This window comes from Mustela putorius, unplaced genomic scaffold (assembly GCF_011764305.1).
Source record: "Mustela putorius furo isolate JIRA1106 unplaced genomic scaffold, ASM1176430v1.1 tig00537248_pilon_pilon_pilon, whole genome shotgun sequence".
In the NCBI taxonomy this organism is placed as follows: domain Eukaryota; kingdom Metazoa; phylum Chordata; class Mammalia; order Carnivora; family Mustelidae; genus Mustela; species Mustela putorius.
The window spans coordinates 10920808-10934201 of NW_025422387.1; the positions used below are offsets into that span (position 1 = coordinate 10920808).

The window sequence follows — 13394 nt, forward strand, 5'->3', positions numbered from 1 at the left end:
TCTGTGCACTGTTCCTTGCTTTACGGGGAACAGAGAGGACTTGGAGTGGCCTTCGCTCAGAGCCTCAAATCCAGCAGGAGGAAAAGTGAGTGGACCAGTGCAGTTTGGATGCTGCTTCCTATCCTGGCTTTCATTCCAGCCCAAGAGCTGTGGGCGGGCGACTATACCTTTTGGTGCTCTAGTTTCTCGAGCTCAGATGGGAATAATCATAGCACCTGCCTCGTAGGGTCTTTGGGAAAATGAAATGAGTTAAGACATGTAAAGTCTGTAGGATCAGCCAGCAATGATGTCAACAGCCGAGCTATCCTAGCTGTTATGTTATTATTATGAATAATATCATCACTCTCAGAGACGGTAGAGAGTGTGTGACTCGAAGTGTGGTCAAAGTTGGAGAATGGCTTGTTGTCTGTGTTTAACAAGGTAAGTGCAAAAACTGAGTGTGAGGTTAACTACCCTGGGTAAGTTGGGTAGACTGGGTTTATGTACTCTGAGTAGCGCTGCTATGGGGTAAAGATTGAAAGCGCTAACTATAGCCAGGACAACCCAGGTCCGTATCCACCTGTGTCCCTTAGTATTTGTGGACCTTATGTATGTTACTTTATCTTTCTGTGCCTCCGTTTCCTCACTGTTAATGGGGTCGTTAACAGTGCCTACCTTGTAGAGCTGCTGTTCTTTTCACTGCTCCACGTGGCAGGTCTGTAGTATGTCTGTTATCTCATCGAATCCCACCAATAACAGTGTGAAGGAGGGAATGAATCCCATTTTGCAGAGAAAAACACTGAGGCTTACAGAGATAACATTATTCACCCAGGGTCCAATAAATGGAGGAAACTGGATTCAAATTCAGGACTATCTGATATCAATGCCCATAAGCTTATCATGCCATGTGACCTTGGGCCACTTACTTCACCTCTCCAAGCTCTCCAGGCAGGACAATGAGACACCGTGAGCAGAAAGCTTAACACAGTGTCTGCACATCCGTTGCTCTCCTCCCTGCATAGTGCTGGCCAGCCTACCTGCCTCCCTCCCTTTTGCTTCCTCTAGTGAAGCCTGTTGTGGACTCATAAAACTGGAGGACACCTTAACTAATGAGGCTCCTGGCCAACCTCGCTGCAGAGCCCTTAGGGGAATGGAGGCTCAGAGAGGTTAAGACACCCACCCGAGGTTGCACAGCAAGTTAGTAGCAGATTCAGGAACAGGATACAGATGTCTGATTCCCAGTTCAGGGCCCTGTCTACAGATACTTACAAGGCTCCCAGAATGGATAGAAGGAGCCGCCAAGGGCCAGGGATCCTAAGCGAGCATCTGGACTCTCTGAGCCATTTCTCCCCCACCCATTCCACCAGCCTCATATTCCTGAAGCCCAACCTGGAGACACTTGACTTCTTCGACCTGCTGTGGATTGTGGGCATTGCTGATTTTGTGCTGAAGTATGTCACCATCGCCCTCAAGTGCCTCGTCGTGGCCCTGCCCAAGATCATCCTGGCTGTCAAGTCCAAGGTAGGCACTGGCTGTGGCCACAGGTAGCCTCAGTCAAGCCGATCATATGGGGGACTTGGGGCACCTTAAGAGCAGGTATGGGCAGAGCTGATATCACCATATGAAATAAACAGAGCCTGTCACCCACCCCTTACTGTTCCCTGAGTCCAAGTGTATTCTTTGTTGTCACCACCATCCTCTACTCGGCAAGGGCACTTCTTTTTTTTGTTAAGATTTTATTTATTATTTGTCAGAGAGAGAAAGTGTGTGTGCGCGCACAAGCAGGCAGAGAGGCAGGCAGAGGCAGAGGGAGAAGCAGGCTCCCTGCTGAGCAAGGAGCCCAATGTGCGACTCTATCTCAGGACCCTGGGATCATGACCTGAGAGGAAGGCAGAGGCTTAACCAACCGAGCTACCCAGGTGTCCCTGCAAGGGCACTTCTGAGTTTCATTGTTCAAAACTGCCCTTCATGCGATTTTCATCTAAATGTCACCTGAGAAAGGAAGAAAGCATGTTGACCTGCCCTGGGTCCTGCTTCTCCCAGGGAAGGATGGCTGTCTTAGGTTTCAACTCTGTGACTTTAGGAGTGTTGTTTTTTAAAGGGTACTGAGGCTCAGAAGAAACAAACTCCATGTTAGGGATGCCTGCCACACCACAGGCTGGGGTGTGGTGGCAGGGGTGCTTTGACTGCAGGAAAGGCCTGCAGGCAGGTGTTGTGGTAGGTAACTTGCAATTACGAGGACTGGGCAGAGTTGGGAAAAGACATCATCTTTAAGGGTTAATTAACGCCAGTGCCTCTGTAAGAAGACTCGAAGCAAGGGAATCTGGGCAGAGGGAGATGCACTCAAAAATTTCTGAAGACTCCTACTTTCCACTCTCTAAAAGAAGCCATCTTTTCAACTTCAGAAAGCCCAGAATTCATCACAGGCCTTGGCTGGCAGGAGAGCAGGTTGGAGCTGGCTGTCCATCTTGAGAGCCCAAAGCCATTGGCCAAGTGCATCAAAAAAACACTGCCATGTCCCTTCTCTCACACACTCAATACTTCTGACACCACATGTGTGGGTGTCCCCACACGTCAGGCAATGCTCTGATCGCAGCTCCGTGTCCTACAGTTCAACTCAGTTCTGACACTCTCTGCCTGGAGATAGGATCCTATCCCACACATGAAGGGCTTAGTCCCACAAGACTGTCCCCACCCCACTTCAGGTACCAGCTGCCAGGCCAGACTGTCACCTGTGCTCTGACTAACTGGTTATCAATCAGAGTTCCCTGACCCACTCCTCAGGCTCAGTCATTTCCTAGAATAGCTCACAGAACTCAGGGAAACACTTACTTTCATTTACCTGCTTATGGTATCATAAAGGGTATGATAAAGGATACTGAGGAATAATAGCCAGATGAGGCACATAAGGTGAGGTCCAGAAGGGTCCTGGGCACAGGCGTTTCTGTCCCCATGGAGTTGGGGTACAGCACTCCCCCAGCTTGTGGACATGTTCACCAACCCCAGAGTTCTCAGAACCCTGCACGACTGAAATGTTTATGGAGGCCATATCACATAGGCGTGATTGATCATTACATTTCCAGCCCTCTCCCATCTCTGTAAAAAGGGAGGTAGGGCTGAAAGTCCTAAACTTCTACCACGGTGTGGTTTTTCTGGTGACCAGCCCCACTCTAGAAGCCTACCAGGAATCACCTCATTAGAACCAAAGATACTCCAGGAAATTCCAAGGGATTTAGGAGCTCATTGTCAGCAACCGGAGGTGGAGACCAGTAGAAATATTTCTTCTTATTTCACACCAGAGCAGTCTGTCTGATTTTGCCCCCCCCCAACATCTCACCTTCATTACCCACCACATGGTTTATTCAAGTGAACCAAAATCTAGGCTAGGGTGGTTGCCTTAGATGAAGTCACAGGTCTGATGCCCAGAGGCAGGACCAGGGAATCTAAAATGGCGTAAAGACAGAAAAGAGACCTGGAGAAGAAAGAAGAGCAACAACAGACAAGTCTCAGCAAGTCCTGAGATGCCTCCCCACTTGCCCTTCCTAAAACCATCATCACCACTGCCCTCTGCCTCCCAAGCTCACGCCGAGTACCAGGTCGGCAGCAGGGACTTGACAGTGGGAAGCAGCGTGGCCCGATGGTTAGACACGTGAACTTTAGCATCGGGCACGTCAGCATTCAGGCCCAGCTATAACCCTTCTCAGCTACGTGACCTCGGGTGGATTACTTAGCCTCTCGTGGCTCAGTTTCCCTGTTGGTAAAATGGAGATAATAATTGTACTGGATGTCTTCCTCTGGCCCCTCCAGATACACTATACACACTGAGAATACCCAGAGAATCCAGGGTAATCTCCCCATCCTAAGATCTTTAACTTAGGCACAACTGCTAAGTCCTCTTTGCTGGGGAAGGGAACATTCACAGCTTTAGGGGATCAGGATGGGGACATCTTTCTGGTCATTGCTGTTCTGAGTGTTTTATACACGTAAGCTCATTGAGTCTGCACCACCCCATGGAGTAAGTACTGTCATTTCTACCATTCCCTTTCACAGACATGGGAAACAGCTCTGAACACACAGTTCCCACCATGGGCAGCCCTCCGCAGACAGCTTTCTGTCGGGGGCTAATAATTACACCCTCTTCTCACCCCTTCCAACCTAGGGGGATAATAACTCCCTGCCTGTGGAAGTTTCTCTACCCCTGGGTGCCTTTCCTAAACCCTGACCACCCCTTTATAAAGAGTAGATGTATTAAACTTCTTCAATTAATAAACAGCCAAAAGAATTAAACCCCCTTCACCGAAGATCTACCAGTAGCAAATAGGTACCTGAAAAAATACTCGGCCTCATCAGTCTTTAGGAATGAAAACCACAGTGAGGTGCCAAGCACCTGGGTGATGGTGGCCAAGGTGAAAAGGCCAGACCACACCACATACCACGTGTGGGCAGAGCTGTGGGAGAACCGGAACTCATCCGCTTCCGGTGGGAGGGTAAGTGGTACCATCTGCTTTGGAAGCCAGTTTGGCAGCTTTTTAAAAGGTGAAAGATCCAGCTGCTGTAGGATTCAGCCCTCCCACCCAGAGACAGCCACCCAGGAGGAGTGATAGCTCACGTCCTTCTGAAGACTTTTGTGTGAATGTTCATACAGCTTTATTTGTAATATCCATAAACCGGAAATCACCCAAATTTCCATGAATAGGTGAACAGAGAAACAAATTTTGGTGTCTGCATGCCACAAAATACAACTCAGCCATGTAAAGGGATGAACTACAGGTGACCCTTGAATTACACGGTCTTGAGCTACAAGAATCCACTTACACATGAAGTTTTTCTGATAAATACAGTACAGGATTGTTAACTTATTTTCTCTTATGATTTTCTTTTTTTTTTAATTTTTTTAATATTTTATTTATTTGACAGAAAGAGGGGGAATGCATAAGCAGGGGAGTAGCAGGTTCCCTGCTGAGCAGAGAGCTCTAGGCGGGACTCCATCCCAGAACCCTGGGATCATGACCTGAGCCGAAGGCAGATACTTAACCGACTGAGCCACCCAGCGCGCCCCCCCCCCATGATTGTCTTAACGTTTTCTTTTCTCTGGCTTACTGTGTTGTAAGAACGCAGTGTAAAATACGTACAGCATACAAAATATGTGTTAATCGGCTTTATGTTACTGGTAAACAGTCTGGCCAACAGTAGGCTTTTAGTAAAGTTTTCAGGGCATCAGAAGTTCTATGCAGATTTTTGATGGCACAGAAGCCAGTGCTCCTGATGCCGATATCATTCAAGGGTCAACTGAATTGATACAAACATCATAAACGAATCTTAAAATAGTCACCAGTTATGCTAAGTGGAAGAAACCATACTCCAAAAAAAGTGTGCCTAGTCTAGGAAATGGAAGGTGACAGAAAGCACATCAGGTCTTGCAATTTCTGGGGCTGAGAGATATGTTCACTGTCTTGGCTGTGGTGGTGCTTTCACAGGGGTGGGGGTAACAAGCTTCTCAAATTACACACTTTAGGAGGAGGGGCTGCTGCTGCTTCTACACTGGCTTCAGTCCGAGCTCCTCCCCAGCCTGGGCTGCTATGGTCGGAGGGTGGCCCTAACTGCTTGTCCTTGGGGGCCTCCACTCAAAAGTCCCTTCTAGATTCCTGAACCTTCTCCTTCATAGCACTGTGACATTTTGGGATTACCTGTTTCTGTGATTATTAAGTTCACTTCCATCTTCCCATATACAGAACATCCGTTTTATCCCCCCGGCTTGTCTGTAAGACCTAGCATGGCGGTGCCCAGAGAGTAGGGCTCTGTAAACAGATGGGTGAGCGACATGGCGGAGAAACTGGAGTCTCACGCAGTCCCAATCAATTTGGTTGATTATCTCCAGACAGAAATAAGATGGGAAAACTTTTCAGTGTCCAGTGAGGGCAAGAGACGTGAACCCAGCCACATGAAGAAGCTAGCTCAGCATCGACTGCCTGGAATAATAATAATATCTCACAATTATTGAGCACCAACTGTGTACCTGAAACTTCTGTGCTAAGAGCCCTTCATGGATGAATTACCTTACGTGGCCCCTTGCTCTTCCTCTTAGGTGGATTACCATTACTCGCCTTGATGGATAGGAGATGGGAGGTTGAGGGGACAGATGGCTTCTCGGGTCCCACGGCTGTTACCACTTTGTGCTGGAGCTGGGTTTCCCACCCAGGGCTCCCAGCTTCATGGCCCATGCTGTACCTCAAAGTGGATGTGGGAGAAGGGTCAGGAAAACAGGTGGTTAATGGTTACTTACCACAGTGCAGTCTGGTTCTTGCTAGATTCTTTGTCATGTCCTGACTCCCTTCAGGCACTCATCAGCCCTCTGAGAGGGAATTCATTACTGCCTCTTTCTAGATGGAAAAGTCAGTGTCAGGGTCCTGTAGCTGCTATAACAAATCACTGTGTGTCCGGTTCCTTTAAAGTACAGAAATTCATTTTCTCCTAGTTCCAGAGGCCAGAAGTCCAAAGTTAGTGTCACTGGGCTGGAATCAAGGTTGTCAGTAGGGCCGCACTTCTTCCAGATGGTAGGGGAGGATCCATTCCTTGCCTTTTCCAGCTTCTGGTAGCTGCTGGTGTTTTAGGCTTGTGGCCTCATCATTCTAGTCTCTGCCTCCGTGGCCACGTGGCCTTCTCTGTGTATGAAGTGTTCCTCTCCCTGTCTCTTATAAGGATACAGGTGATTACATTTAGGGTCCTGGATAATACAGGATGTTCTCCTCATGCCAAGAATATTAATAATTTCTTCAAAGACCAGCCCCCCCTTCCAGATAAGGTCACATCCACAGGTTCTAGGGAACAGGGGTCTTTCGACATTTCTTCACTGACTCTCCTGAGACTGAATGAGGTATGAGATGCCCAACCAGTCAGTTTTAAGAATCAGAGTAAAAATCCTTATCTTCTAAGTCCCAAGGCTGTGGCCACTGCAGGAGATCACCTGCTGGGCACTGAATGGACCACAGGCCAGAGCTCCTGGGCCTCTCCTGACCCTATCGCATTCTAGCCATGGGGGTTTGGGTGAGTCATTTTATGTCCCTGAACACACTGCATCCTGTGGAAAATTGAGATGTTAACAAAACCTCGCTTGAGAGACTGCAAAGATAAAGAGTCTTAATAGATATGGGATGAAACAAGGGGCTGGTTGGTGATTGCCTGGAGAGGAGGCAGGCAAGGCTTTGCAGCTCTCCACCGCTGGCCCCACCTACCTGTCCACCTGCCTTCTCCTTACACTTGGTTCTCCCTCCCCCCTGCGCCTCACCCTGTTCTCTATGTATCAGCCAGACTCTACTTCTTTCCTGTCTGTATACACGCCCACTAGTACCAACATGTGGCCAATGCTCTCCTTACCCAGTTTTCTAGATAAGAAGCCCGAGGCACTGAGCCATAACTGATTGGAAAGTTTCCAAAGGGGGTTATGTGGTGCCCAGTCTCCTACCCACTGCACCTGCTGGTCCTTCTGCCTCAAAGACCGGTCCCCTGCTTCATGTTGTCATTGATTCCTGCTCCTTGGATCACAGCCTCTTAGAAACCTTCCCTGCCTTTCAGGCTAGGGACGGCACCCCTGAGGAGGACTCCCAGAGCACCCTATATTCCTCCTAGCACTCACCACCCTGACTATGATTGCTGGCTTAATTGTTCACCTTCTCTGCTTGATTGTCACCTCTGTGACAGCAGAAATGAATGCATCTAGCTTGTTTGTCAATGGGTCGCCAGCATCTGATATGTGCTCAGAAGCATTTATTATATGTGTATGGGGTAGGTGTATGGGTTAATAGATATATCCATAAATGGATGAATTAGATGGCTGGATGGATGGGTGGGAGGATGGATGGATGGATGGATGGATGGATGAATGGATGGATGGACGGATGGATGGGTGGATGGGTGGGTGGATGGATGGATATTTGGATGAATGAGTGGATATTTGGATGGATGGATGGATGGATGAATGGATATTTGGATGAATGAGTGGATATTTGGATGGATGGATGGACTGATGGACAGGTGGGTAGATGAATGGTTCAGTGAATAAGTTGATAGTCTAGCCAGCTATACTAAATCTTACCACCTCCTCTTATACCAGCAGTGAGAGCTTAAATTCCTTTTCCAGCTCAGCTCAAATCTCTTGTACTTGGTAACTATCCAAAGAACTCTAATGAAGACACAGAAATCCACAAGGCAAAGTAGTACTTCTACATGCTGGAAAGGACCATATAGGGAGCCTCAAAGAAACCTGGAAGCCAAACTAATGATAATAAATGTGGCCCGGCATCACTGAACACTTGCCAGGAGCTAGGCTTTGTGTTAGGTGATATCAGTCATTCAGGAAATACTGCCTGAATGCCAACTGTGTTTCAGGCACCGTTCTAGGCACTGGGGTTAGATCAGTGAACAAAGGAGACAAAAATCCCCATACTCGTGGACTTCATAGTCTACAGAAGACATTGTCCCATTCAGTCTTAATCCTGGGATGATAGATGTTGATCTCTTGTCACGGAGCAGAAACTGGGGGAAATCACATACCAAAGATCACAAACCTCACAGTTAACCCCTAGCAGTAGGACGAGCTCACGTGGAGTCAGCCCTCTGAATGGGCCAGACATTCATGTCCTTCCAACATCTGTCTTACCAGGCAAGTGCTGCTGTTCTTGTGGGTTTTTTTTTTTTTTTTTTACCAAAGTCCTATTTACAGACTATGAAGTTAACTGATAATCATTGTCAAGTCTACAATTCAATATATTCACAATTATGTGCACCTGTCAACCTCTGTCTGGTTCCTTCTTGTCACCCGAAATGGAGCCTTCTCCACCTCACTCATGGTCAGTCCCTCACACGCACCCCTAGCCTCTGGCGGCTACTACTAATCTGCTTCCCATCTCTGTGGATTTACCTGTTCTGGACATTTCATATAAGTGGAATCATCTCTTGTCTGACCCCGTGCCTGGTTTCCTTCGCTATGCATAATGTCTTCAGGGCTCTTCCATTTTGTAGCAGGTGTCGGGACCTCATTCCTTCTTACGGCTAAATCATATTCTGTTGTATGGGTCATGGGACCATTCTTTGACTTTTTGAGGAACTGCCGAGCTGTTTTCCACAGCAGCTATACCATTTTACACTCCAGCAGGTCGATTTTATCCATGTTTTCCAGAGGAGAGAAGGAGCAAAGGGAGAGGTTAAGGGGGTATAGCCCCAGGCCACACAGCTTGTAGGTGGCTGAGCAGGGATTTAATTTAAACTCGGGGAGTTTAGCTGCAGAACCCCCTGCTCTGAGTTACTCAGCCATATTCCATATTCCCTTCTGGGGACGCTCCCTGGGGTGGTTTGGGAAATTGCTCCGAGCTGATTAGGGAGAGGGGTCCCCATACACCATCTACACACAATTCCAAGTTCAGACCGAGGCTCCTTCACTTCCTTCTTCAGACAGGCACTTCTGGGGGCGAGGGGGCGGGGATGGGACCCGACACCCTTTCCCTGTGCCACCGGAGGGTGGGCGACAATTATTAATGCCTCCCTGGCAACTGTCCAGCTCCCTTTCTCTGATTATTATTATTTTATTCGGCGAGATTAATGTGCCAGGTCAGAGCATAATCCAACCTGTAAAAAGTGATGTGAATAGTTTCCTCAAGATAAATTACAGGCTTGGAAAAGGTTCACAGCCTTTCCTTGCCTGTCTGAGTGCTCTTCCGAATCCTCATCAATCCTTGTCTGGGCAGAAGAAAAGGACGGGTCTTCATCTGCAGCTGGGAGGGGGGAGGGGGAAAAGAGCACATCTGTCAGGGACCCCTAATGGCTCACAGCACAGCTGCTCTGTCCTGCGCCTTCATGCCATCCTCTGAGAGGGTCGGTTGGTTTTTAATATGATAATTGTGATCCTGGAAGGGCTTGTGGCATTTGGATTTGCTTGATGGCTCCGTGGTCCCTGGCGTGTGAGGCTGGGTGAGCAGCCAGTTCCCGGGTGCCTCCAGACACCTGTCGAGAATCTTCTCACACCTGGGCCTCCCGGGGGAGCCACGTTCTTTGGCCAGCAGAGATGGGGATGGGGTTAAGGATGGGAACCACTGGCCAGCAACCTCAACCCTAAACCATCACACGGGCTGGATGCCCAGAGCAGCCCCTTGTCATCATAAATCCAGATAACTTATATAATCCATACGTCTTAGCTTTGCCTGCTCTGACTCCTACCCAGCTGTCTGACCTCATCCGCCATGACTCTGTCCCTTGTTCACGCTGGACCAGCCCACCGGCAACCTCGAGGTGTCCCCGATGCACCCAGTGCCTTCCCTTTGCACTTACCATTCCCTCCACCTGAGGCAGTTTTTGCCCTGGTGTCCCCATGGATGTCTCCTTACCATCATCATTCAAGTCTTGCTCCAGTGTCACTTATTCTGAAACCATGTCACCTCCCTGTCCACCCTGTTGAAAGTGCTCGTCCTCAACCTGCGTTACCACACCCCCATTTTACTACCTTCCTTTGGAACCTAGAGTTCATGACCACTTCTCCCCCCCCCCAGTCCCCCTGACATTATTCGGGACCTGCTGGCTGACATGGGCAATCCTAGACCCTGAGAATATAAAAATAAGTGGGAAACCTTTTTTTATATATTAACTTAATCCAGACCTAGTTAAAAGGGCAAAATTCTTGTTCCAGAAACATGCATACCCTACACTCTGACCCCTACTATTAAGTGGAAATAACTAAAAACCTAGCTTGTACGTGCTGCTGCTTCTCTATTAGAATGAAATACTCTTCACCCAGAATTCTCAATCTGTGCTGGCCAGTACGACAGCTACAAGCCACATGTGGCTATTTATTTTATTTTATTTATTTTTTTTTAAAGATTTTATTTATTTATTTGACAGAGAGAGATCACAAGTAGGCAGAGAGGCAGGCAAAGAGAGAGAGAGAGAGAGGGAAGCAGGCTCCCTGCAGAGCAGAGAGCCCGACGCGGGGCTCGATCCCAGGACCCTGAGATCACGACCCGAGCCGAAGGCAGCGGCTTAACCCACTGAGCCACCCAGGCGCCCCTATTTATTTTATTTTAATAAAGATTTTGTTTTTAAGTAATCTCTACACCCAATGTGGGGCTTGAACTTACAACCCTGAGATCAAGAGCTGCATGCCCTACAGACTTAGCCAGCCAAGCCACCACGACATTCGGCTATTTAAATTTAAACCAGGGGGCACCTGGGTGACTCAGTGGTTTAAAGCCTTCAGCTCAGGTCATGGGCCCGGGGTCCTGGGATCGAGCCCCACGTCGGGCTCTCTGCTCCGCAGGGAGTGATTCCCCAGTGCCCTGGCCATGCTTCTGGTGTTGAGTAGCCAGCTACCTCTGGTGGCTGCCATTTTGGGCAGCATAGACATGGAACATGTCCATCATCATAGAATGCTCATTGGACAGCACATTCTAGAACATTCTGAGGACAGGGTTTATTCTACCTCCAGTGGTACAGGTAGCAGACGGCTGCCATTCTGCCCATTTCCCACATGTGGGAAGACATAAAAGCCAGCATTTGCCGAAGAGCTCTCTGGCTTTAGTAAGTGGAAGCGGCTCCACGGAACAGAAAACACTGGCCTTGAGCAAAACCACGTTCAAACCCTGCTCCTTGATGTATTCCCTATGCGACCTTGAGCAAGTGACTTCAGTCTTTGGAGCCCTCTGCTTCCTCATCCCTAAAGTGGTCATCTTGAGGTTCTCAGCCTTCTTGAGGTTCTCAGAAGGTAGAAGGCGATGTACCTAGCTTGTCAAATAGTTAACATCAGCCACACAAGGCTTCACTCAACTGTTTTCTCCAAAGAACCCAGCATTTGACTAACTTTCTGTCTTTTCCATAAGAATAGGAAAGAGGAGGGGCACCTGGGTGGCTCAGTGGGTTAAAGCCTCTGCCTTCAACTTGGGTCAGGATCCCAAGGTCCTGGGATGGAGCCCCACATTAGGCTCTCTGGGCAGCGGGGAGCCTGCTTCCTCCTGTCTCTCTCTGTCTGCCTCTCTGCCAACTTGTGATCTCTGTCACAAGATCTCTGTCTGTGTCTGTCAAATAAAGAAATAAAATCTTTAAAAAAAAAAAAAACAACGAGTAGGAAAGAGGAGGCCCTTCCCAAGTCCAAAATCATCTTAACCTGAACTTCCCATTGGATGAGACTCCATGAGATGTCAGCATCACTGGCTCACCTCCAAGTACAGGGGAGGAGAGTGAGAATGGACGAAAGCTAAGAAAGGTGGTTTCTCTGACGTGAGAGCCGGGAGGATTCATGAGGCTTTTTGTGCTATTAAAATCCTGCCATTCTCTGGGCCCTGAACCCAGCCCTTTTGCTCTCAGAGTGGTTTCCCCACCGAGTGAGTCTCCCTCCCTCCCTTCCAGAGGTCAAGCACTCCCCTCTCCACCCTGCCCTGCCCTCCCGAGCAGACATCTGTCTAGGCCGAGGCAGGCCTCTGTAGCCTAGGCCTAGGCTCTGGTTCTTTTTTTTTTTTTTTTTTAAAGATTTTATTTATTTATTTGACAGAGAGAGATCACAAGTAGGCAGAGAGGCAGGCAGAGAGAGAGAGGAAAGCAGGCTCTCTGCTGAGCAGAGAGCCCGATGCGGGACTCGATCCCAGGACTCTGAGATCATGACCTGAGCTGAAGGCAGCGGCTTAACCCACTGAGCCACCCAGGTGCCCCCTAGGCTCTGGTTCTTACAGCACATCATTCTCATATAAAAGTGCAGAATTTCTCCCAGGGTCAGATGCATTTGCCCCAGATTCCTGCACAGGGGGTGCTAGAAGGGGTTAAACCAGTGGTTCCTGACTGTAGGGGGGACCTCTGGCAATTTTGGAGACACGGCTGGTCGTCACAGCAGGGTTGGGGGGATTGCTACTGGGTTTTAGTGGGTAGAGGCCAGGAATGCCGCTAACACCCTTATTTCTTCACACACACACACACACACACACACACAGGAGACCACATGAGAACACGGGGAGAAGACAGGCATCCGTGAGCCAAGGAGAGAGGCCTCGGAAGAAACCAGCCGGGCTGACACCTCGGTCTCAGACTTCCGGCCTCCAGAATCGAGAGGAAACAGATGTGCGCCGTTCGAACCCCCCAGGCCATGGCACTTGGCGATGGCAGCCCTGGGAAACCGGCACATCCATGCACGAGTTTCCCTACACTTCCACCATCTCTTGAGAGAGTTTTTTGCTTCCGTGCTGATGTGTCCCAACTTTCTCCCACCCTCAAGTTACTGAGGATTCTTAATTTTTTAAAAGAGGTTACAGAAACACAGGATTCAGAAGTTTAAAATGCCAAAAACAGCATTTGGTGAAAAATCCCCTTCTGTCCCTTGCCCCCAGGCAGTGGTTGAGCCTCCAAGGAGGTAATCCTCATCCCTGGATCTTTCCATAGCTAGCGGA

At 48.8% G+C, this 13394-nt stretch overlaps 1 protein-coding gene across 4 annotated transcripts in view; it reads left to right on the plus strand.

Annotated features, from left to right (window-relative positions):
- The window catches only part of RNFT2 (ring finger protein, transmembrane 2), a 71783-nt gene that overhangs the window by 13277 nt on the left and 45112 nt on the right, over positions 1-13394 (plus strand). For all 4 annotated transcript variants that reach the window (XM_004753309.3, XM_004753306.3, XM_004753310.3 and 1 more), the window contains one exon: positions 1347-1500. In XM_004753309.3, the coding sequence (XP_004753366.1) occupies positions 1347-1500 (154 nt within the window). The remainder of the gene's footprint in view (positions 1-1346; positions 1501-13394) is intronic.